The sequence below is a fragment of the Lepidochelys olivacea genome (genome assembly GCF_965140295.1).
Source record: "Lepidochelys olivacea isolate rLepOli2 genome assembly, chromosome: 2".
Lineage (NCBI taxonomy): Eukaryota > Metazoa > Chordata > Testudines > Cheloniidae > Lepidochelys > Lepidochelys olivacea.
The window spans coordinates 254,988,525-255,015,675 of record NC_140412.1 but is presented as its reverse complement, the minus strand read 5'-3'; the positions used below and the strand labels follow the sequence as shown (position 1 = coordinate 255,015,675).

The window sequence follows — 27,151 nt, the reverse complement described above, 5'->3', positions numbered from 1 at the left end:
GCCATAGTTATACTGAAGTAAGCATGCAGTGTAGACCAAGTCTAAGGGTATGTCTAAACTGGCAAGTTTCTGTGCAACTTTTATTAATGCATTGGAATTAAACCGCTGTTGCATGTCCACACTGTGCTCCTGTTCAGAGTCGTCATGTGGCAGGTTTCAGCTCAAGGTAAATTTTCAAAGCTCAATTACAAATGTTCAAAAAATAGAAGATGTATATGATGAAACCCATGAGGCGCCCTAAATAGAGCAGGTGCTATCAGACCACTGGTTTTAAATAAAGCAAATTGCAAGCTTGGAAATAGAAAAATTATCCTGAGGCCATCTACAGTTATTCTTCAAGCTCTGCCGGAATAGATTTTTTTTTAACCCTTAAGCAAGAGTAGAACAACAGTGAGAAATCTAGGCTGATTTAAGAGATGAGTGGCAAAATGAAAAAGGTCTGAGGACTATTCCTAAAGATGTTTCGCAGCTCAAAGCACATGGTTCATGTGTGTAAACAAAACTCCATCTCTACACAGACGAAAATACAGTGAAAAAAGAAGTGCACTGTCTACATACGACAAGTGGGGTTGGTAATCTTGCCTATTATTAAGGTCCCCTGACACTTCCCATTATAAGACCCTATTTTCTGTTGCTTACAAAACTTGTCAAATTTTAACCATTGCAGCTGAAATTTTCCATGTCTAGTATCTGCCTCAGCCTGGTTTTTGTTTTTTGTGGGGTTTTTATTTGGGGGGGGAGCGGGGGGAAGAAGCATGGTAGAGGTGGTGGAAATTCAGCCATTTCCAAGAATTAAGTGAGGGAAAATATGCTGTTGGGCACTGGTTAAAAATACTGATGACCTTTTCCTTGAAATGCACGAGTGCCCCCATGCTTTGGGAAACAGATTTGAAATTTAACCCGTGGGGGGTGGGGAGGGCTGTCTTTGCCATCCCTGTGAAAATCTACTGAAACATGGCCGGATTGCAAAGAGCAGTTTTCAAAGGCCTATTTGTACATGCTCCATAGAGACTTGCTAGGGCTTATCAGCTAAAATCTCTGAAGAGTCTGTCCCCACTAAGCAAGTTTGAGCTTCTCACAACTTCTAGTGCTGACCAAACTGTGTATGAGACACCCCTATGTAGTGACTGAGTATGCGCCATCCCCACAGAGTGACTGAGCATGCTCCCTCCAGCCCAAGGCCAGCAGGGCTCAGAAGGACTTTCTCTGCAATTGCAGCTCATGGCTGCCCTGGACAGAGGTGGTGACAGGCACTGGAATGGAGAGCATGGAGCCTGTCTCTTTTTGTGCTTTCAATGAGCCATGTGCTGGCAAAACATGCAATGTGGAGGAGAAAGCTATCTGATTCAAACGCAGAGGGCACAAAAGTCAGGCCGGGGGCAAAGGGAAGGAGTGCCTGTTTCCCAAAGCATGGGGGCACTCGTGCATTTCAAGGAAAAGGTCATCAGTATTTTTAACCAGTGCCCAACAGCATATTTTCCCTAACTTAATTCTTGGAAATGGCTGAATTTCCACCACCTCTACCGTGCTTCCTCCCCCCGCCCCCGCCCCCAAATAAAAACCCCACAAAAAAACAAAAAACAGACTGAGGCAGATACTAGACATGAGGGATGGAGATGGGGAGTGCGATACTAGACTAGTTGGGCAGGGAGAGGACAAGTTGGGACTTGTTGCACAAGGGGACTGAGACTGGGAATGAGGGGCAGGGACAGGAAGGGAGGAGAGGCTGGGGCTGTTTGGGTGATGGTAGCCAGCGAGAGAAATGAGGGGGGTGACTGTAGACCAGTTGGCTGGGGAAGGGGAATACTGAGATCCAACAAGGAGCTGATAGAAGTGGAAAAACACTGGGATTGGATGGACAAGGACAGCGGGGCAGCGTCTAAGGAAAGGTGTGTGTGTTTGTGGGGGGGAAGGACTGAGTCTGGGGCTAGGAGCCAATGAGTGGGGGGGGGGGGGGAAGAGACAGATAGGATGAGAAACAGGGTCAGGGGACTTGGGACTGGCTGGGCAAGGAGCCTGGGACTGGGATGAGAAGCCTGAAAAGTGGAGACTGGGAAAGGAAGGAAAATTTGACTGGGACAAGGCACCACAAATGATGGAGACAGGACTGGGACAGGGTAGAATGGGCCAAGCTTGGGGGCATGAGGAACAGGCAGAGGAGTAACTATTAATAGAATGATGTTGGACTGGAGGGAGGTCTCCAGTCATGTTCCACAGGGATCCGTCCTGGGTCCGGTGTTGTTTAACATCTTTATTAATGACCTGGATGGAGGTATAAAGAGTATACAGTAACTCCTCACTTAACGTTGTAGTTAATGCAACTGTAAGTGAAACGATATTAAACAAATCCAATTTTCCCATAAGATTTAATGTAAATGCGGGGAATTAGGTTCCAAGGAAATTTTTGGGGGGCAGACAAATGGCATTATATATTGTACTGTACTGTGGTTGGGAAGTGCCCCTGGCTTACCCCACACAGGCACAGCCCGCTGCAGGCAAGGACGCTAGGAAGCACCTTTGCAGCAGCAGTGGCAGCTTACCCGGAGAAGAACAGGCACTGACTTTGCTGAGGGATGCTCCAGGCCCGCCTCTTCCCATCCCTGCTCCATTCCAGGCCCACCTCTTCCCACCCCCACTCCACCTCCTGTCTGGAGCACACCGCATTCCCGCTCCTTCCCTGACCCCAGAAAGTCCTAAGCGCTGCCAAACAGCTGTTTGGCGGGCTTAGATTTTCTGGGAGGGAGGGGGGAGGAGTGGAGACAAGGTGATTCCCCGCTCCTCCCCCTCCCTCCAAGAAAGTCCTAAGCGTAGCCAAAAAACTGTTTGGCGGTGGGGGAAGCGCTGGGAGAGAGGGGAAAGAGAAGGAGAAGAGGAACTTTACAAGGGAGCATTGCACAAGTTGCTGCTCTTCCACGAAAATCTTACATGCAGCATATAGAGCAGGCAACCAAACGACATTAAAAGGGAGCATTGCACAACTTTAAACGAGCATGTTCCCTAATTGAGCAGCGACGTAACATTGAAACCATGTTAAGCGGGAGGACGTTAAGTGAAGAGTTACTGTACTGATCAAGTTTGCAGGTGACACAAAGCTAGAAGGGAGTAGCCAATACTTTGGAAGATAGAGCTGAAATTCAGAGGGATCTTGAAAAATTGGAGAACTGGGCTCTAGACAACAAAATGAAATTCACCAAAGACAAAAGTAGGGTGCTACACATAGGGAAGAAAAACCAAATACACAAATACAGAATGGAGAAAAAATGGCTTGGCAGCAACATTGCTGAGAAGGATCTGGGAGTTGTAGTGGATCACAACCTCAACATGAGTCAGCAATGTGATACTGTTGAAAAAAAAAAACAAATGCAATTTTAGGTTTCATTAAAAGAGACATAGCATGCACGTCACAGGAGGTGATAGTACCGCTCTACTCAGCGATGATTAGGCCTCAGCTGGAGTACTGTGTCCAATTTTGGTCACAAAGGAATAGAAAGGACGTAGAGAAACTGGAAAGGATCCAGAGATGAATGACAAGATGATCAAAAGGATGGAATGCGAGCCATATAAGCAAAGGCTGAAGGAACTGGATATGTTTAGTTTGGAAAAGAGAAGATTAAGGAGGGACATGATAGCAGTCTTCTCATACCTGAAAGGCTGCCATAAAAAAGATGGAGAAAAGTTGTTCTCTCTTGCCACAGAGGGCAGGACAAGAGGCAAGGGGTTCAGACTACAGCACAGCAGATTTAAATTAAATATTAGGAAAAACTTCCTAACTGAGAACAGTAGGACAATGGAGTAGACTGCCGAGGGAGGTTATTGAAGCTTCTTCACAGAAGGTTTTCAAAGGGAGACTGGCTAGCTATTTGTCCTGGATGGTTTGGACACAGCAACTCCTGCATCTTGGCAGGGGGTTAGACTAGATGACCCTTGAGGTCCCTTCGAACCCTTTGAGTCTGTGTCTCCACTAAAGCACACTTCCCTCCAGAACCTGGAATGGATTCCCGAGTTTCACCATTTCTCTTCTGCCAGCAAATATCCATGAAACTCCCTGACAAACTGTGTCTCACGCCCTCCGATGGTTCACACAGAGAATGACAACCTATTATTACTGTCAGTTACACTGATAGCTCAAGTGGCAGAGGTTTATGCAGTAGATCTAAAGGTTCCGACCCTCCTGATGAACCATGTGGGTGTCAATATGCTGCCATATGATGGAATTTATGTCCTTTCAGTTTGCTTTTTAAAAAAAAAACTAGGAAATTACACACACAAAAACCAAATTAAAAGAAGGTTTCTAAGGTTGCAAAGCCAAGCACTCAAAAGTTAGAAAATGCCAGAATTAAAATTGCCTGAGCAACGATTACTTAGCACCTTATAGGTATGCTATCATGGTACAGTCTTTAGTTACATGATCATATACTAATTTTTCCAAAGGCCTCAGGCCTCATTCAGTGCCCAATATGGACCTGTTCAGGGGAGGAATCATGGTTGTGTACTAAAGGCAGATGTTACCTGTAGGATACCTGCTTCATTTATTACAGAAGTTGGAAGGTGTGCAGTGAATGAGACAGGGCTGCAGGAAGAGAAAGGAAGGTCTAATGGTTATGGCAGCTGCACACTGCCCCATGTAACTGGAGTCTATCGCTGCCTCTACCACAGAGTTCCTATGTGAGGTTAGTCAAGTCACTTAAGCCAAAATGTTCGCAGGTGGCCTCTAATTCTGTGTTTTTCATTTTCTTGGGTGCCCAATTTCAGAACCTGAGATCTAATTTGCAGAAGTGCTGAGCGCTCACAGCTACATCTAAGTCAATGGGAGCTGTTCTTTACACATAAAAAGTGCAATATAATTTTAGGTTTCAGAGTAGCAGCCGTGTTAGTCTGTATTCGCAAAAAGAAAAGGAGTACTTGTGGCACCTTAGAGACTAACCAATTTATTGAGCATGAGCTTTCATGAGCTACAGCTCACTTCATCGGAAAGTACTCTAAAAAATCAGGTCCTAGTCATCTCAAATTGGGCACCTAATATTAGTGGATACTTTTGACCTTAATCCCTTTGGGCCTAGTCTGCTGTCTGTAAAATGGAGTTAACAACAATAACTGTTATAAATATTATATATTGTTGTATATATATATATATACTGTTATATATATTATTATATATATTATATATTATATATATAACAATAACAATAATATAATAATTTCCTGATGCTCACAAACCAGGAAGAATTAGTAGGGGAAGCAAAAGTGGATGGGAACCTGGGAGGCAGTGACCATGAGATGGTTGAGTTCAGGATCCTGACACAAGGAAGAAAGGAGAGCAGCGGAATATGGACCCTGGACTTCAGAAAAGCAGACTTTGACAACCTCAGGGAACTGATGGGCAGGATCCCCTGGGAGAACAACATGAGGGGGAAAAGGAGTCCAGAAGAGCTGGCTGTATTTTAAAGAATCCTTATTGAGATTACAGGGACAAAACATCCCAATGTGTAGAAAGAATAGTAAATATGGCAGGCGACCAGCTTGGCTTAACAGTGAAATCCTTGCTGATCTTAAACACAAAAAAGAAGCTTACAAGAAGTGGAAGACTGGACAAATGACCAGGGAGGAGTATAAAAATATTGCTCAGGCATGCAGGAGTGAAATCAGGAAGGCCACATCACACTTGGAGTTGCAGCTAGCAAGAGATGTTAAGAGTAACAAGAAGGGTTTCTTCAGCTATGTTAGGAACAAGAAAAAAGTCAAGGAAAGTGTGGGCCCCTTACTGAATGAGGGAGGCAACCTAGTGACAGAGGATGTAGAAAAAGCTAATGTACTCAATGCTTTTTTTGCCTCTGTCTTCACGAACAAGGTCAGCTCCCAGACTACTGCACTGCGCAGCACAGCATGGGGAGGAGGTGATCAGCCTCTGTGGAGAAAGAAGTGGTTCGGGACTATTTAGAAAAGCTGGACAAGCACAAGTCCATGGGGCCAGATGCACTGCATCCAGGGTGCTAAAGGAATTGGCGGATGTGATTGCAGAGACATTGGCCATTATCTTTGAAAACTCATGGCGATCGGGGGAGGTCCTGGATGACTGGAAAAAGGCTAATGTAGTGCCCATCTTTAAAAAAGGGAAGGAGGAAGATCTGGGGAACTACAGGCCAGTCAGCCTCACCTCAGGCACTAGAAAAAATCATGGATCAGGTCCTCAAGGAATCAATTCTGAAGCAGTTAGAGGAGAAGAAAGTGATTAGGAACAGTCACCATGGATTCACCAAGGGCAAGTCGTGCCTGACTAATCCAATTGCCTTCTATGACAAGATAACTGGCTCTGTGGATGAGGGGAAAGCAGTGGACGTGTTATTCCTTGACTTTAGCAAAGCTTTTGATATGGTCTCCCACAGTATTCTTGCCAGCAAGTTAAAGAAGTATGGGCTGGATGAATGGACTATAAGGTGGATAGAAAGTTGGCTAGATTGTCAGGCTCAACGGGTAGCGATTAATGGCTCCATGTTTAGTTGGCAGCCGGTATCAAGTGGAGTGCCCCAAGGGTCAGCCCTGGGGCTGGTTTTGTTCAATATCTTCATTAATGTTCTGGAGGATGGTGTGGATTGCACCCTCAGCAAGTTTACAGATGACACTAAACTGGGAGGAGTGGTAAGATATGCTGGAGGGTAGGGACAGGATACAGAGGGACCTATACAAATTAGAGGATTGGGCCAAAAGAAATCTGATGAGGTTCAACAAGGACAAGTGCAGAGTCCTGCACTTAGGACAGAAGAATCCCATGCATTGCTACAGACTAGGGACTAAATGGCTCGGCAGCAGCTCTGCAGAAAAGGACCTAGGGGTTACAGTGGACGAGAAGCTGGATATGAGTCAACAGTGTGCCCTTGTTGCCAAGAAGGCCAATGGCATTTTGGGCTGTAGAAGTAAGGGCACTGCCAGCAGATTGAGGGATGTGATCGTTCCCCTCTATTGGGCATTGGTGAGGCTTCATCTGGAGTACTGTGTCCAGTTTTGGGCCCCACACTACAAGAAGGATGTGGACAAATTGGAAAGCGTCCAGCAGAGGACAACAAAAATTATTAGGGGGCTGGAGCACATGACTTATGAGGAGAGGCTGAGGAAACTGGAATTATTTAGTCTGCGGAAGAGAAGAATGAGGGGGATTTGATAGCCACTTTCAACTACCTGAAAGGAGGTTCCAAAGAGGATGGATCTAGACTTCTTCTCAGTGGTAGCAGATGACAGAACAAGGAGTAATAGTCTCAAGTTGCAGTTGGGGAGGTTTAGGTTGGATATTAGGAAAAACTTTTTCACTGGGAAGGTGGTGAAGCACTGGAATGGGTTACCTAGGGAGGTGGTGGAATCTCCTTCCTTAGAGGTTTTTAAGGTCAGGCTTGACAAAGCCCTGGCTGGGATGATTTAGTTGAAGATTGGTCCTGCTTTGAGCAGGGATTGGACTAGATGACCTCCTGAGGTCCCTTCCAACCCTGATATTCTATGATTCTATGTAGTGAATATGATGTTATTATTCAATATTTGTGAAGAACTCAGACTACAGTGATGTGCACCACAGAAAAGCCCATGAGGAAATTAATAATTCTGTCTTCAGAACAGGGTTTGAATAGTGTACAGTAAATAAGGCTTAGGCCCACACATTGATCATCTAATTAAAGACTGTATCATAACTAAGGATAAGATCAGGTCATGGAGGTCATAGATTCTGTGACTTTCGTAGACCTCCATGACAATTTCCACTTCAGCCCCGGAGATGTGGGGCTGGAGCTCCCAGCAGGTTCCAGAGCTCCCAGCCACCATCACAGCAGGTGCTGGACTCTGTGTCCTACGTCACATCATCCTCCCCCACTCAGGCTTTAGTTGTCCCCCTCCGTCTCACCCCACCTTTATTTTTAGGAAAAGTCACAGACAGGTCACGGGCTTCCGTGAATTTTTGTTTCTTGCCCGTGACCTGTCTGTTATTTTTAGTAAAAGTTATGGTGACAAAATCTTTGCCTACATCATACTACATCTGCACAAGGAAGCCCAATTAAGGTTGTGCAGGCATTAGTATTTCATAATTTCTGAGTGCTTGACTTAGCAAATATAACAATATTCTTTTTAAACACATTTTTTGTGTGTTACATTAAATACAGCTTATCCACAACTGTTTGAAGATTTAATTTCTCCTGACAATCCCTGTGGAGGGCTATTCTGTCTAGGTAACCTAATCTCTGTGCCTTGTAGAGAACTCCTTGTAGCACTCAGTGGAGAAAGGAATGAAGAAAGAAATTTTAACATTCTACCTGTGAAGACCAAAAAGATAAGGAACTCTGCTGCTGTTTTAATCAGGCACCTTATTTTCTCTGTACATACATACAGCTGATGTTCAGTAACCAACCACATCTCCTTTGTGAAATAAAGCAGTGCCTAAATGTGCCCTTTCCAATTTCTGTTTCTTTATGCCTTTTGTAGCATTGCCACTACCTGGTTTACAATGGCGTACCCACACTTGGAAGGGGCTCCGGCACCTGGACCTTGGCCCTAACCCCCTTCCCTCCCCCCAACTCCGCCTGTGCTCTGCCTTAAGGCCCTACCCCCGCTCAGCCTCTTCCCCCAAAAGGTCCTGCTTGCCGCTTGCTCCTCTCAGACCCCTCCCCTCCTTGCTCCTCTCCGTCCCCTGCCCTCCCATGAGAGGGTGCGGAGTGCAGGTGGAGTGGGGTACAGGGCCACGGTCCAGGTGCCGGAGCCCACAAAAGATTAATCTGGCCTTGAGTATTGCTAATACTGCCAGTTCAATCATCATGAGACAAACCAATATTGAGAAAGTTGGCAGCACCGCTTTTGTCAGTGCCATGACTCCATCTCTGCTTGATCTTACTGCCCTATAAGAGATCAATAATCCACGCATTTCTGAGCCCCTCTCTCTCTTCAGTCTACTTCAGCTCAGCATGACTTCTGATGCTACTTTTTTATTTTGGTGTCTCCAGGACTCTACTTTCTGAGTTTTAATCTTAACACTGTTACCACTCCTTTCTCCATTTCTTATTCACAACTAGTAGTTCACTCTCTCCTGGACTCACATGTGCGTGAACATACACACGAACACACTTTCTGCTGGGTAATTCCATTAAGGTTACAACCTTGGCTCTATTCTCCAGCATCACCCTCAGAGATGTCCGAGTTAGCCTCAAAGTTAGGAGAGATCAGAGAGAAGTACAAGAAAAAAAAAAGCTTTGGATATCAGCTGCATAAAAGTAATACTGATACTCCCTGACTACACTGTAACTTCTTTTCTCCTAAATGCTTCAAAGATTAAAGTCAGAAATCCTGAAGGCATCCACTACTCCAGACTTTGTCTACTTACACTTACTGACAAGGGTAAAGTGAATCTCCCACCTGCAGAACAATGCCAATGTTTTGGCATTACTTCGACATTGCCCTTGCCGCTACTTTTTCATGCTCTGATCAATTTCTGCCTTCTCTGTTACAATACTTTCTTCCATGGTTTCCCTGAGACCTCAAATTTCTAAGCTTTAGGAGGGGTATAAATGTTTCCTACAGAAAAAAAAATAATCTGGATGAAACTTCAAAACTGCCCTCCTAGTTTTCAAGTTTCCATTGATTCACAATCCACCCTAGCCCCTCTGGCCTTATATTCTCCTTCTCCCTAAATCTTGGAATGTTTTCTCTCTCTGCATGCTGGGTGGGACACTACAGAATTGAGGGTCAATATTTACTGTATTCAGCTTCATCTATCCGGAATTCTTTCTAACAGAAAGGAGTGGAGCCACTCAAAAGCTATTCCCTCTAACCCTGCCAGGAAGAGGTGTCACCACCACTCGTGGACAATGATATGGAAGACAGATAAAAAACAGCAGTTTTTCTTTAGTTGTGCCTTGATTTTAGATGGGTACAGGATTAGATTAAGCAATAAAAATAAATTGACATTTGATTTTTGTCCACTGCCAGGAGGAGACCACCCAGTTTTGCCGTCAATGCAATGTCCATACTACATCCAGGCCTAAAACCAAACTATCTGGGATCAAGGAAACCTGCGGACTCCAGATACTTGCCTTGCCAGCACCTTCTCAATACATTTTTCCCCCTAAAAAAAGATCTGAGAAAAACTTTCCAGCTACTGCCCTATCAGTATCATGAGATGGTTTCTTGAGCAAGGTTATAAGATTCTGCTCTCTCTCTCTCTCTCTCACACCCACACCCTTTTCATTTTTATTGATATATCAGTGTAGCTCCCAAGATATTTCCCTTCTAACAGAAGTTTGTGACCATGTAAAATCTGTGAAGGTGGGCAAGGTAGGCAATTAAGGCATTAGCCTTTTGTATCTGGGGGCACAGGTGCAAACTCTGACAAGGTGGAAGTGAAATGAGTTTGGTTATTTTTAATCCAAGTCTGTCAAAAACATATCTCCATATCATAAAGGCTCCTTAAACTAATATGACACCTTCTGCAACAAACAGAGGCCCACTACTGGGCTAACTAGCTGCGCTGAAGGCTTGGCTAGAGGAGTATTGCCAAGTTCCATGACATTGTTCCAGTGGTGCCTGCCCATGATAGGCCTTGTTCTTGTTAGTGTCATAGGACTGTTACCGTTATTGGCACTCGTAATTTACAGGTACCCAAAATGTAGGAAAAAAGTAAAATACAGTTAACATTTATTTGCATGTTAGAGACTTCGAAAAGTAAAAGTAGGATTATGACATACAAGATAAAATTTAAAAAAAAAAAAAAAAAAAAAAACCAGATTCCTAAAAATGTAAAAAAATATCCTCTGAAACCTTTGAAGTACTGTTAGACCATTGTTATATATAACACGTTTTATTTCTCACCAGAAAGGCTTTCCTAGTGGATGTAGTGTATCTGCTTGTATACAAACCCCCAAACTTTTACATTTAAATAATTAATATTTTGCAATTCTGAATTTTTCCTGTGTTGTGTGACAACGGAGGATGACACTTACGAAACATGCTTTTCCACCCCCAGTTCCCTGCAGACTAATTAAATCATCAGTCTCAAATATAGCAGCTGCCCACAAGGTTTCTGCTAATGCTTTAAAGCACCAGCACTGTCCCAAGCCTGTTCTCCCAGCATTCTCTGAACCATTACTCAACTCTTAGCCCTTCCCCCACCACTGACTCAGCACCCATCTGTCACTTACTAACCTGGTTTTGGCTTCAACACCAACAGAGGCAGTGGAGCTTGCAGACTCCTCAGATACTGAGCGCTGAAGAATTGGTGTTAGCTGCTTGTTGCTGTCCACTTCAGCTTGGGCATCCTCCTCTGCAGATTGTTCTTTGACTTCTGTTTCACAAGAAAGAAGACTGCTAAGATTCCATTTGTGTGGCTATAAAAATCACTGTTTACATTTTCCCCTTTAATGTAAATGTTTTCAAATAGGTTAGTCACAGTAATAACTCTATTAGAAAAGAAATATTTAAGTAGGGAAGTATCATTCCTCTTCACATCTACCTAAAGTGAGAACTTTAATATCTGCCTAAAGTCTGTATAATGGCTCAAAAATGAAATAATAGGAGTCCATAATTATTGTCCTTGGACATAAAAATATGTTCACTCTAATTGACACCTTTTTCATATTTGAGTGTTGGTACTTAAGCAGTTTGTGCGAGAACAAAAGGTTTGTTTCACCTAAGCAGGGAGAGAGGAATGGTCAAGTGTGGATGGGTAAATATTTTATGACACACAAATCTATGTTAAAAAAATGTTACTTAAAGTTCAAAATCAAGTGCTTGAAAGTTAGGAAATGCCAGATTCACAGTTGCCCATGTACCTTTAATTCTTCCCCCTTGTGTTTCCATCCCATGCTCTGAATGAGGCAGGGGTCCTATGGAAAAATAGCATCTTAGAAATGAGGGGCTGGAAGGGACCTCAAGAGGTCATCATGCCAAGCCCCCGACACCCGAGGCCAGGACCAAGTTAACCTAGACCATCCCTGACAGGTATTTGTCCAGCCTGTTTTTAAAACCCTTCAGTGATGGGAATTCCACAACCTCCTTTGAAAGCGGTAAAGCGTAGAGCTTAAGTACCCGTATAGTTAAAAAGTTTTTCCTAATAGCTAACCTAAATCTCCCTTGCTGCAATTTAACCCCATTACTTCTTGTCCTACCTGCAGTGGACATGGAGAACAATTCACCATCCTCCTCTTTATAACAGCCCAGGGGAGGCAGTGAAGGCAAGCAGGGGCACAGGCCCCCCCCCAGTAATCATCCGGGACACAGAACTTCTCTACCCCAGTGCTGCGGAGGCAGGGAAGATAAAGCTCCTGCTGGGACTGAGGCGAGGGCCATGTGAAGGGAGGGAAGATCGGGCCAGGGCCAGGTGGAGGGAGAGAGGGAAGATCGAGCTTGTCCTGGGGCGGGTCAGGAGAGGAGAAAGTGAGCTCCCCACATGGCTGGCAGCAAGGGGGGGGCAGTGAGTTTCTGTGCCCCCCCCAAAAAGGGGTCAAATGTAAATTCCTGTGCATGCCCCTGTAAGAGCCCTTAACACAGGGGTGGCCAACCTGTGGCTCCGGAGCCACATGCGGCTCCTCGTATAGGCACTGACTCGGACGGTGGAGCTACAGGGGCCAACTTTCCAATGTGCCGGGGGTGCTCACTGCTCAACCCCTTCCTGCCCCTCCCCTGAACCTGCTATGCCCTCACTCCTCCGTCTCCAAGTCTCCTGCACCCACAAAACAGCTGATCAGGAGGCACGGGGAAGGATGGGGAGGCACTCATCGGCAGGCCTGCCCCTGGAAGGGAGGCGGGGAGCAGATTGGGGGCTGCTGACATATTACTGTGGCTCTTTGGCAATGTACATTGGTAAATTCTGGCTCCTTCTCAGGCTCAGCTTGGCCACCCCTGCCTCAACACATATGAAAACCTGTTATCAGGTCCTCACTCAGTCTTCTTTTCTCAAGACTACACATGCTCAGGTTTTTTTTTTTTTTAAACTTTTCCTCATAGGTCAAGTTTTCTAAACCTTTTATCATTTCTGCTCTCTCCTCTGGACTGTCTCCAATTTGTCCTCACCTCTCCTAAAAGTGTGGTGCCCAGAACTGGACACAGTACTCCAGTTGAGGCCTCACCAATGCCAAGCAGAGCAGGACAATTACCTCCCGTGTTTCCCATACAACCATCCTGTTAATACATCACAGGATGGTATTAACCTTTTTTTGCAACTGCATCATACCATTGACTCACATATAACTATAACGCCCAGGTCCTTTTCAGCAGTATTCCTGCCTACTGACTTATTCCCAATTTTGTGGTTGTGCATTTGATTTCTCCTTCCCAAGTGAAGTACTTTGTACTTGTCTTTATTGAGTTTCATCTTGTTACTCTCAGAACAATTCTCTAATAGTCTTTAATTACATCATCACAGTCTGTCATTATGCATACACATAAGGAGGCCAAACTGAGGTTGTGTGGCAATCAAATCTGGCATTTCCTAACTTTCAAGTGCTTGACTTTGGAACCTGAATAACCGTTTTCAATAAGAAGTCTCTGTGTGTGTAATCTCAGAGTTTTTATTATAATAATTATTTTTAAAGAAAAGGTAAAAAAAAATCTATTATGTACAAGTGTAACATTCCTCTGCCCCTAGGAATCACCAGCAGAGTCTGAACTGGAACACTTTAGCACCACAGCACAGACTGTTACTATGTGAGCTAATGACTGACTCCTTTAGCTGTCAGCAGGACAAGGATACAGGAGAACCACTAAGATATGAGCATCAGCATTATGGACTGACCAGCCAATCGGACACCATGTGAAACCAGAAGGAACCAATGAGGCAGCAGCAGAGACCAAACAAACAAAAAACAAAAATGCAAATACTGTTCTGTACAGTGCCTGTATCACATTTTAACGGTAGGCACTTCTGGGCTGCCTGTCCTCACCCCATCCCTCCTGCGGGGCTGCCACTTGCAGCTAAGAGGTGAAGATGTTGGGGCTGCCAGCCCAAGGCAGCCAAAGCTGGAAGAGTAGGAGCAACGCTGGGTTCTGTGCTGCTTTCAGCCTCCCCCACCCTCTCCCCTCCCCAGCCAGGAGGGGGAGGCGCTGTTTTCACACATACCCTTCCCCAGCCAGGAGAAGGATGCACTATTGGAAGCTACCTGTGCTGAGGAGGGAAATCGGCTGCTGCTGGGCTTTGTTCAGAGTTACAGACAACCTCCATTCTTGAGGTGTCTGTAACTTTGAGGTTCTTCTGTACTTTCCCAGAGTGGGAGGCTGGGTCTCGGGGTCCCTCCCTCTGCATTGAAATAATTTTTAAAACTAGCTCTGCCAAATCTGAATGGAATTTCATGGGAGGAAGAAAAGGCACTTCTGTTGCCCCAGGGAATTTCCCCTGCTGAAATCAAAGGCCAGATGCGAAAAATGGAGACGAGAGGATTCTTGGGTATAGGGACTTTTCTACTGTATGTTTATAGCGTGCCTAAGCACAATGGTCCCCTAATCTGGTTGGGGTTTCTGGGTGCTACCGTAATTCAAATAAATAAAAATAATAATGGCAGCAATGCACTTTGACCTCGCACAGACAAAAGCTATAGATTAAGTATGGAGGCAAGTCACTTAACAGGATCTACATAATGCTTAGATAAAATTTAACAATTTGCAAGTTGGGGAGGCAGAAGTCACCTGAACCATCTGATTTCAGTTAACTGCTCATCATGGTAATTGTGCTCTCCTGACACACTTTTTATTAGACTTCAGGTTGAAAAGACAAATTATAGGTTTTACAAAATTATGAAGTTCATTGGAAAGTTTTCATGTGGGAAAAATCTTTAAGATCCATTATAAAAGGGCTTTAATATACCACAGTGTTCAGAACTCTCCCCTCAGAGAGTTGCTTTTACTCCGCCTGCCATAGCAGAACAGACTAGTCACTCCTTACACAAAACAAACAGAAAGTTAAATTTTGACAGAATTTATCATGCAAGATTTTTAGTTAGTGTATTATCAACGGCTCTGCTATGTATCTCTCATTGTAGCACTCATTCGTGTTTTTCACATTTGTTGTTTTCAAATTATGCTGTTTCTTCCTCCTATGCGAGCTCCCTAGATACAGAGACAAGAGTCTTGAGGGCCATGGTTTGAGCCAAGCAGGCCTTCTGGGGAATTCCTGCACTCAAAGCCAGTTCTCCCTGTCCTCCATGCCACTTCTAGGGGAGCGCGTCCCTTGGGGGCTGTACTGTGCAATATGGAGGAGGAGGAGCAAATGAATGATGGCTGGAAAGCTACTAACTGACAAAACATTTCTTTGTGGGAGCATAGTGATTAAAAGGTATCTTCTGATGTTATATTACTAACCTCCCTTCTTCTGGATGTCAGGGACCCAAGAGAGAAAACAGGAGGTGCTTCTCTGGAGGCTGCCTGAGCAAGCTCACAGCAAAGTAGATCCATTTTACACACGCACAACCCTTTAAAAGCAGACTTTTCAGCACCATCCCAACTACTACCTTTGCCTTTAAAGAAAAACAAACAAAAACAAACCCCCCCAGAGCTGGGGAACAAAACAAAGAAAAAGATCTGTATTCTGGAAGTTTACTTTTGACTAATATTTTTTAAAAATGTAATGTTAAAAATATTCCAATTGAAAGTATTGTAAAGCCTCTACAAAAAAAGAAACATTTAAAAACTTGTTAAATAATGTTTAATAATAATAATAGAGTGTTTAAACAATTTTTTTAACAGTTTAAGAATAAAAGTTTTATTGCTATTTAGATGAGCACTGAATTGTTAATAAATACAGGCGCAGGTGGCTGTTCTCAGGCCTACATGCAGCCAGTACAGAACAGGTAGAAACAGCCTGATGGGACAAGGCCAATGCAGTCTGAGCTGCCAGACCTGTCACTGAAGGGTAGACAGAAGCACTGGACAGATTACAGTAGGAGCGCTAACTGTATGCTCGAACTGCAGTGCTCTCACTTGCTGTCCACACTGGCTGTGACTTGCTGCAGGAAACAACGATGGCAAGACTTTTTCAAAACAAGTGTAACTGCAACAGCGGTATGAATACCTATGCATGGCTGCAAGAAGTTATGTTTAGGGCAAGGTGTTTTACAGGCATGCTAGAGGATTACCATACTGTTAGTAATACCCCAAATGCTCTAGGGTAAACAAGCTGTTTACTGCTGCTACACCATCTTCACCTGTCAATGACAAGGATTCCTGATGCTGAATTTAAAATGTGAGCACCTGGAAACAGGAAGGTAAGGTGGCACCCAGTGACCAAGCAACTCTCCATGGAACACCAGCAAGCATTCTGGGCATTGAGAAACCACTGCACTAAATCCCAGTATATTAGTGTGCATGGATGGGGACATGTTTGCTGATAGCTACTGCTATATTTGAGTTTGAAAAGTAGTTTCTAGCCAAGGAAATTACAAACTTTTTTTTTTTAAAAGAGCACAGTTAACGGGGTGCGGTGCAGGGGTTAAAGATCAAAACTTGGCATGAATGGTCCTCTGTGAGGACCAATTTTTGTTCAACAAAGGAATGCCTTTTTATTTCAAGGAAATGCTTGAAATTTGTGAATATTTATTCATAGAATCCTAGACTATCAGGGTTGGAAGGGACCTCAGGAGGTCATCTAGTCCAACCCCCTGCTCAAAGCAGGACCAATCCCCAATTTTTGCCCCAAATGGCCCCCTAAGGATTGAACTCACAACCCTGGGTTGAGCAGGCCAATGCTCAAACCACTGATCTATCCCTCCCCCCACATTATTCAGACACAGCAACAAACAATTAAATCTACAAGCACATCTGCAACCATTTTTCTTGAAGGACTGCTAATACTAAGTTTTCATTTTTTCAAAATAGCCTAAATTTCTCTTTTTCCCCCCCCACTGGAAAAACATGGCTTTCACTCACAATGTATAATAATGTACTATTGCCCTGTTAATCCAGCATAGCAGTATGAATTAAATAACTTTATTTGGAAATGAAAAATTATTTCTCCATTTATGTGCATTTAAATTTGTAAGCTTTAATATATTGTATTAAAACATATGTTTGCATTTAACAAACACACACATTATTTAGCCAGCCAATACAGCATACCTTAGTGTAAATTTCCCACCAGTCATGAAATAAAACTTTTTTCTCTGTTTCACACCACTCAAACTATAGTTTAGTTTTTGGTAGATCCTAAGCACAAATTTTCATCTTGTGCAAATCCGTTGATCCCAGCAAGGTGAAGTTTTTAGGATTCTTTTCCAAATACATATTTGGATACCTTGTAATTATAAATTTTTATTATTCATATGCTTGCTTAAAACAGCACTGGAATAAAGAAAAAGGTTCCAACTATCCACTTTCAGATTTTGTTTATACTTTGATGAATGACTAGAACATGTCAACTTCATTAAAAATAATCTATTAAAAACTCATCCATTTAACCCTCACCCATAACAAGTTTAAATTTAACAACAAACATTTTGTCCAAACCATGGGAACAGCCACAGGCACTATGATGGCTCCCCAGTATGCCAAATCCCTCATGGGCCACCTTGAGGAAGAATTTCTGAACAAATGCACCACAAAGTTTATGACACATCTGAGATACATCAATGATATTTTCATCCTCTGAACAGAAAAACTCCCCCACAGATTTCCACCACAACTTCAACAACCACCACAAATCCATTAAACTCTCTGTAGAACACTCTCACAGTAGCACCAACTTCCTGGATACCACCATCAGCTTCAAGAATGGAACCCTGTGACTACTATATAAAAGAAACCTACAGATCACCACACCTATCTTCACAGATCCAGTAATCACACCAACAAATGTGTTATCGACGGCCAGGTGCTCAGATACCACAGAATATGCTCTGAAGAGGAAGTCCGGGATATAGACTTAACACACTTAAAATTGCCTTCACCAAACAAGGACACTTCACCAGAGAAGTAAATCGCATCATGGAATAAGACACCCAAATACCCCAAGAGAATCTGCTTCAATATGGAAATAAATCCCCCTCCAACTGCACAACCCTAGCTGTCACTTTCCACCTCACACTGGAACCCATATGGGGCATCAAACAATTACAACCCATATTCAATGGGGATCACATCCTGAAATAAATCTTTCCCTCTCTTCTGACCTTCAAACAACCCCACAGCCCCCTCTAAGCACATCAGAAGCAAGCTCCCCACAGATTAGGATACACCACCTCAAAGCGGTACCAGACCCTGCCAGAACAACAGGTGCAAAACCTGTAGACAATCTCCACTGCTATGATGATCAACACTTCCACAACACACCTTTCAAGATCTATGGGTCCTACACATGCCTATCACAACATGTAGTATACTTCATCCAGTGCAATAAATTCCCCAACAACTATGTGGGTGAAACCAGACAATCCCTGCAATCTCAAATGAACTCTCACAGGAAAATGATAAGAGACAAAAACACCTATTCACCTGTGGATGAACTTTTCACAAAATGATCACTCTATAACTGATCTCTCAATCCTCATCTTCAAAGAAAACTTGCACAAGACAAGTATGACAGTTTAAATTCATAACTTTGCTAGACACTGAAAATCATGAACTGAACAGAGGCACTGGATTTATGGTGTATTACACCAATTTATAACCCTCTAACTCCTCCTGGCACCTTGTCTTTTCTCCCCCCTTCCTTCCTTTCCCTCCTATGACTGGAGGGGTGTTTCCCTTGAATGGTCCTTTGAAATATGTGTTAACTACTTATGCTAAACAATCTGTTCACCTTGTATTTAGCTGTGACAGTACCTTTTCCAGTCCAGAAGAAAAGAGTGCTGTGGAAGCTTGAAAGCTTCCCTCTCTCCCAACAAAAGCTGTTCCAGTATCAGATATCACCTCACCCACCTTCTCTCTTTAGAGACGGGAGATAGCTCAGTGGTTTGAACACTGGCCTGCTAAACTGAGGGTTGTGAGTTCAATCCTTCAGGGGGCCATTTAGGGATCTGGGGGAAAAATTGGGGATTGGTCCTGCTTTGAACAGGGGGTTAGACTAGACAACCTCCTGAGGTCCCTTCCAACTTTCATATTCTATGATTCTTTTGTATGAAAATATTTCAATGCAATTATAATTCCATATTATTAAGATTATGCAGTGCTACCAGAATGCATGACTTTTACAAAAATCAAGACAGGTCTTTGGCTCAGAAAACTTATAATCTAAACAAAACATAAAACAGCAAGTCAAGACAGTCAGTGGTGAGAAGAAAAGTATTAATTCAAAAGGTGCAAAAATGTGGCTTGCAGTCAACCTTCTATTTCACCACATTCAGGATAAGGAGATGCATCTTACAAGTTCCAAAATTCATTGCACTACATACAGCCTGGAGTTGTTGAAGCACACTTCCCCATGACCCATTACTGATATGATGCACAATACACCAAATCCAGGCCTGGGTAACCTTGCTTTTGGCCAGAGAAGGAGTTTGAGTTTCTTTGTTCCTCAGAACCCATTCAAAAACCTCAAGATTTTTGGCCATATTGTGTCCAAGGGTGGTACACTTGCAGATACAACAACTGTGAAAGTCATGTTCAGTGGAAGAAAGGCAGAAAAATTAGATGGTTCTAGTTCAGAGAGAAAAGCCACAAAGCCAGCCCCACTACTTTCTGGATTTGCTTAGAAGTATGGGATTTTACCTAACGAAAAAAATATTTTTGTTCACACAACAGAAGAACCTAGGGGAGTGGGCTAGAGCAGCCAAAAGGAAAATCTCAGGCTTTTAAATGTTCCATTTTCAGTCCCATTTTGAGGGTGCCTCACAGCAGCAGCCAAAAAGGAGAAGCAGGCTGCTGAGAAATTCTTGTGCTAATCTAAATCCAAGTACCTCTTGTGGCCCGCTTTGAGTCCTTGTTCTGTTTCTCTTTTCTCCTATTATAAACAAATTCCCAGAACACTTTCCTTAATAGCCAGCTCCCTTGGCTCTGCCAGTTTTTCCACTGGCTGGAAGAAACAAAAATAATTGTATAAAGAATGTATTTCAACACTTCAAAAAAAATACCAAAAACGTCATTGGATCTCTAATTTTACTCCTTATTACATAAAGATACAAGCAACAGAGAGTTCTGTGGCACCTTATAGACTAACAGACGTATTGGAGCATGAGCTTTCGTGGGTGAATACCCACTTGGTCGGATGCATGTAGTGGAAATTTCCAGAGGCAGGTATAAATATGCAAACAAGAATCAGGCTAGGGATAACTGGGTTAGTTCAATCTGGGAGGATGAGGCCCTTTTCTAGCAGTGGAGGTGTGACCACCAAGGGAGGAGAAACTGCTTTTGTAATTGGCGAGCCATTCACCGTCTTTGTTTAATCCTGAGCTGATGGTGTCAAATTTGCAAATGAACTGAAGCTCAGCAGTTTCTCTTTGAAGTTTGGTCCTGAAGTCTTTTTGCTGCAGGATGGCTACCTTTAAATCTGGTGTTGTGTCTCCAGAGAGACTGAAGTGTTCTCCTACAGGTTTTTGTACATTGCCATTCCTAATATCTGATTTGTGTCCATTTATCCTTTTACGAAGGGACCGACCAGTTTGGCCGATGTACATAGCAGAGGGGCTCTGCTGGCACATGATGGCATATATTACATTGGTGGATGTGCAGGTGAATGAACCGGTGATGGTGTGGCTGATCTGGTTAGGTCCTGTGATGGTGTCGCTGGTGTAGATATGTGGGCAGAACTGGCATCAAGGTTTATTGCATGGATTGGTTCCTGAGTTAGAGTTACTACAGTGTGGTGTGTAGTTGCTGGTGAGAATATGCTTCAGGTTGGCAGGTTGTCTGTGGGGGAGGACTTGCCTGCCCCCCCCAAGGCCTGTGAAAGTGAGGGATTGTTGTCCAGGTAGGATTTTAGACAGCTTACAGCCCTTTTTCCGTTGTAGAGAGGTGAAGTATGTAATGTAGATCTCCTGTCTTATTTTAGTAAAGTCTGTTTGTATGGAAGGTTGGTTATTTATGAGCGTCTCCAAGTTGGAGAACTTCTTTTTGATGTTTTCCTGTTTGCTGTATAGGATGCTGATCAGATGGTTCCTCAGTTTCTTTGATAGTGTATGGCATAATCTCTCACTGTGGTCTGTGTAGTATGTAGATAGCAATGGATTTTTCACCTTCAGTCCATTTGGTATGACGTCCATCCATTTGCACTTGGAAAGGAAGATGATATCTGTCTGTACTTGTGCAAGTTTCTTCATGAGGTTGATGGATTTCCACTCCATATGGCTAAATGCAGTGCCTTGCATGGTGTCAAGCTTCAGAGGGGTAGCCGTGTTAGTCTGGATCTGTAAAAGCGGCAAAGAGTCCTGTGGCCCTTTATAGACTAACAGACGTATTGGAGCGTGAGCTTTCATGGATGAATACCCACTTCGTCGGATGCATGCATTCACCCACGGAAGGACTGTAAGCGGTCTAAAATCCTACCTGCCACATGGGGCCACAACAGTGGTACCCCTAACTCACCCAGCAATATAGTCAATCTATCCAGCTACACACACAGCCTGACAGAAGAGTCTGTCCGATCTCGGGGACTCTTTCACCACTCCCACAAACATGATACAGTTCTGTGGTGATCTGGAAGCCTACTTTCACCGTCTCCGACTCAAAGAATACTTTCAATATAACACTGAACAGCACACTGATACAGAAATATCCTCCCACCAACAGCACAAGACAACGAGCTCCACATGGACTCCTCCTGAGGGTCGAAATGACAGTCTGGACCTATACATAGAATGCTTCCGCTGACGTGCACAGGCAGAAATTGTGGAAAAACATCACTTGCCTCATAACCTAAGATATTTGGACTCTCTTCTCAGACCGTACTCCACCAGCACTCCCAGATATCTCCAGTTTCAGAGTAGCAACTGTGTTAGTCTGTATTTGCAAAAAGAAAAGGAGTACTTGTGGCACCTTAGAGACTAACAAATTTATTTGAGCATAAGCTTTCCTGAGCTACAGCTCACCTCATCGGATGCATAAAGTGGAAAATATAGTGGGAGACAGGCCAGTCCTTGCCTACAGACAGCCCCCAACCTGAAGCAAATACTCACCAGCAACCACATACCACACAACAGAACCACTAACTCAGGAACCTAGCATTGCAACAAAGCCCGTTGCCAACTGTCCCCACATATCTATTCAGGGGACACCATCATAGGGCCTAATCACATCAGCCACACTATCAGGGGCTCGTTCACCTGCACATCTACCAATGTGATATATGCCATCATGTGCCAGCAATGCCCCTCTGCCATGTACATTGGTCAAACTGGACAGTCTCTACGTAAAAGAATAAATGGACACAAATCAGCTGTCAAGAATTATAACATTCATAAACCAGTCAGAGAACACTTCAATCTCTCTGGTCACTTGATTTCTGATCTAAAAGTGACTATTCTTCAACAAAAAACTTCGAAAACAGACTCCAACGAGAGACTGCTGAATTGGAATTAATTTGCAAATTGGATACAATTAACTTAAACTTGAATAGAGACTGGGAGTGGTTGAGTCATTATACAAAGTAAAACTATTTCCCCTTGTTTATTTCCTCCCCCCCCCCCCCCGCACTGTTCCTCAGACGTTCTTGTTAACTCCTGGAAATGTGCTGGAAATGTCCCACCTTGATTAACACTTCAAAAGGTTTTCTCTCTCCCCACCCCAATCTCCTGCTGGTAATAGCTCATCTTAAGTGATCACTCTCCTTACAATGTGTATGATAAACACCCATTTTTTCATGGTCTATGTATAATAAATCTCCTCACTGTATTTTCTACTTTATGCATCCGATGAAGTGAGCTGTAGCTCTGGAAAGCTTATGCTCAAATAAATTTGTTAGTCTCTAAGGTGCCACAAGTACTCCTTTTCTTTTTCCAGATATCTCCATGACACCACTGATTTCCTGAGAAAACTACAATGCATTGGTTATCTTCCAGAAAACACTATCCTAGCCACCATGGATGTAGAGGCTCTCTACACAAACATCCCACGCACCAATGGAATACAAGCTGTCAGGAACAGTATCCCTGATGATGCCACAGCACAACTGGTTGCCAAGATCTGTAACTTTATCCTCATGCACAATTATTTCAAATTTGGTGATAATATATACCTCCAAACCAGTGGCACCGCTATGGGCACCTGCATGGCCCCACAATATGCCAACATTTTTATGGCTGACCTGGAACAACGCTTCCTCAGCTCTCGTCCACTCATGCCCCTTCTCTACCTACATTACATTGATGACATCTTCATCATCTGGACCCATGGAATTCTTCCAGGGTTTCCTTCCCACCGTGATTTCAACAACTTCCACCCCACCATCAACCTCAGAATGGACCAATCTACACAGGAGGTCCACTTCCTAGACACCACAGTGCAAATAAGTGAGGGTCACGTTAACACCACCCTATACCGAAAACCCACCGTCCACTATGCCTACCTTCATGCCTTCAGCTTCCACCCTGGACACACCACACGATTCATTGTCTACAGCCAAGTGCTGAGGTACAACCGTATTTGCTCCAACCCCTCAGACAGAGAACATCATCTACAAGATCTTCACCAAGCATTTTCAAAACTACAATACCCACATGAGGAAATAAGGAAACAGATCAACAGAGCCAGACGTGTACCCAGAAGCCTCCTGCTGCAAGACAAGCCCAAGAAAGAAACCAACAGAACTCCACTGGCCATCACATAGAGTCCTCAGCTAAAACCTCTCCAACGCATCATCACTGATCTACAACCCATCCTGGACAACAATCCCGCACTTTCACAGGCCTTGGGAGGCAGGCAAGTCCTCCCCCACAGACAACCTGCCAACCTGAAGCATATTCTCACCAGCAACTACACACCACACTGTAGTAACTAACTCAGGAACCAATCCATGCAATAAACCTTGATGCCAATTCTGCCCACACATCTACACCAGCGACACCATCACAGGACCTAACCAGATCAGCCACACCATCACCGGTTCATTCACCTGCACATCCACCAATGTAATATATGCCATCATGTGCCAGCAGAGCCCCTCTGCTATGTACATCGGCCAAACTGGTCGGTCCCTTCGTAAAAGGATAAATGGACACAAATCAGATATTAGGAGTGGCAATATACAAAAACCTGTAGGAGAACACTTCAGTCTCTCTGGAGACACAACACCAGATTTAAAGGTAGCCATCCTGCAGCAAAAAAACTTCAGGACCAAACTTCAAAGAGAAACTGCTGAGCTTCAGTTCATTTGCAAATTTGACACCATCAGCTCAGGGTTAAACAAAGACCGTGACTGGCTCGCCAACTACAAAAGCAGTTTCTCCTCCCTTGGTGGTCACACCTCCACTGCTAGAAAAGGGCCTCATCCTCCCAGATTGAACTAACCCTAGTTATCCCTAGCCTGATTCTTGCTTGCATATTTATACCTGCCTCTGGAAATTTCCACTACATACATCCGACGAAGTGGGTACTCACCCACAAAAGCTCATGCTCCAATACGTCTGTTAGTCTATAAGGTGCCACAGGACTCTTTGCCGCTTTTACAGATCCAGACTAACACGGCTACCTCTTTGAAGCATAAAGATACAAATACAATATGGGGCTGTACATATAATCTTGGTGCATTCTTTTATGCAATATATGTTTAAATCTATATGCAAATTATGCTCTGCCCTCAGTGATGAGAAGAGCTAGCTTTCATTTACTTTAGGGTTTTCGATAGTGTCCATCACTGTAGTTTATGAACACTTCCTAGGTGAGTTATGGCTGCATAGCAAGGTCCTTAATGGACTTCATGGGTAAAATCCTGGATCCACTGAAGTAAATGAAAATTTCTGCCACTGACTTCAAAAAGCTAGGCTTGCACCAGAGGAAATTTCTGCTGTTTTCCCTTCCCTGATCGGAAGCTCTGCTTGGGACAAGTAGGTATTGAGAGAGAGTTATTTTGTTTTGACTTTTCTTCTGTCCAATGAGCAGACTATGGTGGAACCTCTTTTCTTACGGCACATCTTCCCTAGCAACATTAAGGCGCTCGGCGTGGCAGCGCTTTAAGGTGGCTGTGTGGTCACAGCACCGCCACGAGGGGCTCCCAGAGCTGGTGTACTGTCTACACTGGCACTTTACAGAGCTGAAACTTGCAGCGCTCGGGGGGGGGGGGGGTGTTTTCACGCCCCCGAGCAAGAAAGCTGCAGCGCTGTAAAGTGCCAGAGTAGACAAACCCTTAGAGAAGAGGGGTTTTGCAGCAAACTTTGATCCTGGTCAAATTCTAAATTCGTCTGATCTTCTCTGCAAGTTTGTTCCACAGGTGACGCACTCGATTTTTGATTGAGAACTATTTACCTCTGATGCTCATAGGCTTTGTCCAAGGATGAAAGTGCATTAGAGGAGCACACGTCATCAAGAAGTCAACAACATGAGTCTAGCAAAAAACCAACAGGCCAGACAAATGTCATTGGGCACTGTATCAGGGTTACCAAAGATATAAAATAATGAGGGGTAAATGATATCAGCTGACATAATTTTCTAGGTTTCAGTAAAGCATTTTCCCAAGTATCAAACCAGAAGCTTCCATACAACAGAGAGGAATAGGGACTTATATAGATTAAGAATTTGTAGGTAAAGTGCCAAATGCTTTAGTGTAAATAGAATAAAATCCTCCTTGGTGGATTTATGAGGAGGAGTTTTCCACAAGAATCACTGGTAGCACTAACTTTATTTCATTTATACAAAAGTGATGTGGAAGAAAGGACAATCTGCACGGTCTCAACATTTACAAGTGACACAAGGACAGGAAGGATTGTGAATTCTAAAGAAGAGGTGAGTAATTTATGAAAGTTTTGATAAGGAATGACAATGATCAAAGGATCAGCATGTAGAATTCAATTTCGGGAAACCTAAAGGGAGAACCAAGGCTAAGGCAAAATATACTTTGGATGGAAATTTGCTTAAACTAACACAGGAAGAAAATGATCTACCAACAGGAGAATAGAAGCATGAGCTCAGTATTAGACAGAAGCAAACAAAAAAACCCTCAAAGAAAAATGAACCAACAGAGGCTACTAGGATGTATTTGTTTTGTTATTTCTTTCTTTAGATTTATACTGATACCCAAAAAGAGCGCACATTCCAGGTTCTACGTACCCTTAATCTTTTAAAACATACTGTTAAATAGACTCCCCAAATTACTCCAAAATACAATACTCTGGCAGACAACAGCAAAATATAGGAGCATTATAACCCATCATTTCTTGATTCTTCAGGAGAAGGTGGAATTTCACAAGTAGTGAAATAGTGATCAATGTAGTGATCAATGGCTCCATGTCTTGTTGGCAGCCGGTATCAAGTCGGTCCTGGGGCCGGTTTTGTTCAATATCTCATAAATGATCTGGAGGATGGTGTGGATTGCACCCTCACCAAGTTTGCAGATGACACTAAACTGGGAGGAGAGGTAGATATGCTGGAGGGTAGGGATAGGATACAGAGGGACCTAGACAAATTAGAGGATTGGGCCAAAAGAAATCTGATGAAGTTCAACAAGGACAAGTGCAGAGTCCTGCACTTAGGATGGAAGAATCCAATGCCCCACTACAGACTAGGGATCGAATGGCTAGGCAGCAGTTCTGCAGAAAAGGACCTAAGGATTACAGTGGATGAGAAGCTGGATATGAGTCAACTGTGTGCTCTTGTTGCCAAGAAGGCCAATGGCATTTTGGGATGTATACGTAGGGGCATTGCCAGAAGATCGAGGGACGTGATCATTCCCCTCTATTCGACACTGGTGAGGCCTCATCTGGAGTACTGTGTCCAGCTTTGGGCCCCACACTACAAGGAGGATGTAGAAAAATTGGAAAGAGTCCAGCAGAGGGCAACAAAAATGATTAGGGGACTGGAACACATGACTTATGAGGAGAGGCTGAGGGAACTGGGGATGTTTAGTCTACGGAAGAGAAGAATGAGGGGGGATTTGATAGCTGCTTTCAACTACCTGAAAGGGGGTTCCAAAGAGGAGGGCTCTAGACTGTTCCCAGTGGTAGCAGATGACAGAACAAGGAGTAATGGTCTCAAGTTGCAGTGAGGGAGATTTAGGTTGGATATTAGGAAAAACTTTTTCACTAGGAGGGTGGTGAAACACTGGAATGCATTACCTAGGGAGGTG

The 27,151-nt window shown here is 43.7% G+C and overlaps 1 protein-coding gene across 1 annotated transcript in view; it reads right to left on the bottom strand.

Annotated features, from left to right (window-relative positions):
* The window catches only part of KMT2C (lysine methyltransferase 2C), a gene marked incomplete at its 5' end in the record, with an annotated part of 338,124 nt that overhangs the window by 222,823 nt on the left and 88,150 nt on the right, over positions 1-27,151 (bottom strand). Inside the window, one exon of the mRNA XM_084618362.1 lies at positions 11,167-11,305. Within this exon, the coding sequence (XP_084474488.1) occupies positions 11,167-11,305 (139 nt within the window). The remainder of the gene's footprint in view (positions 1-11,166; positions 11,306-27,151) is intronic.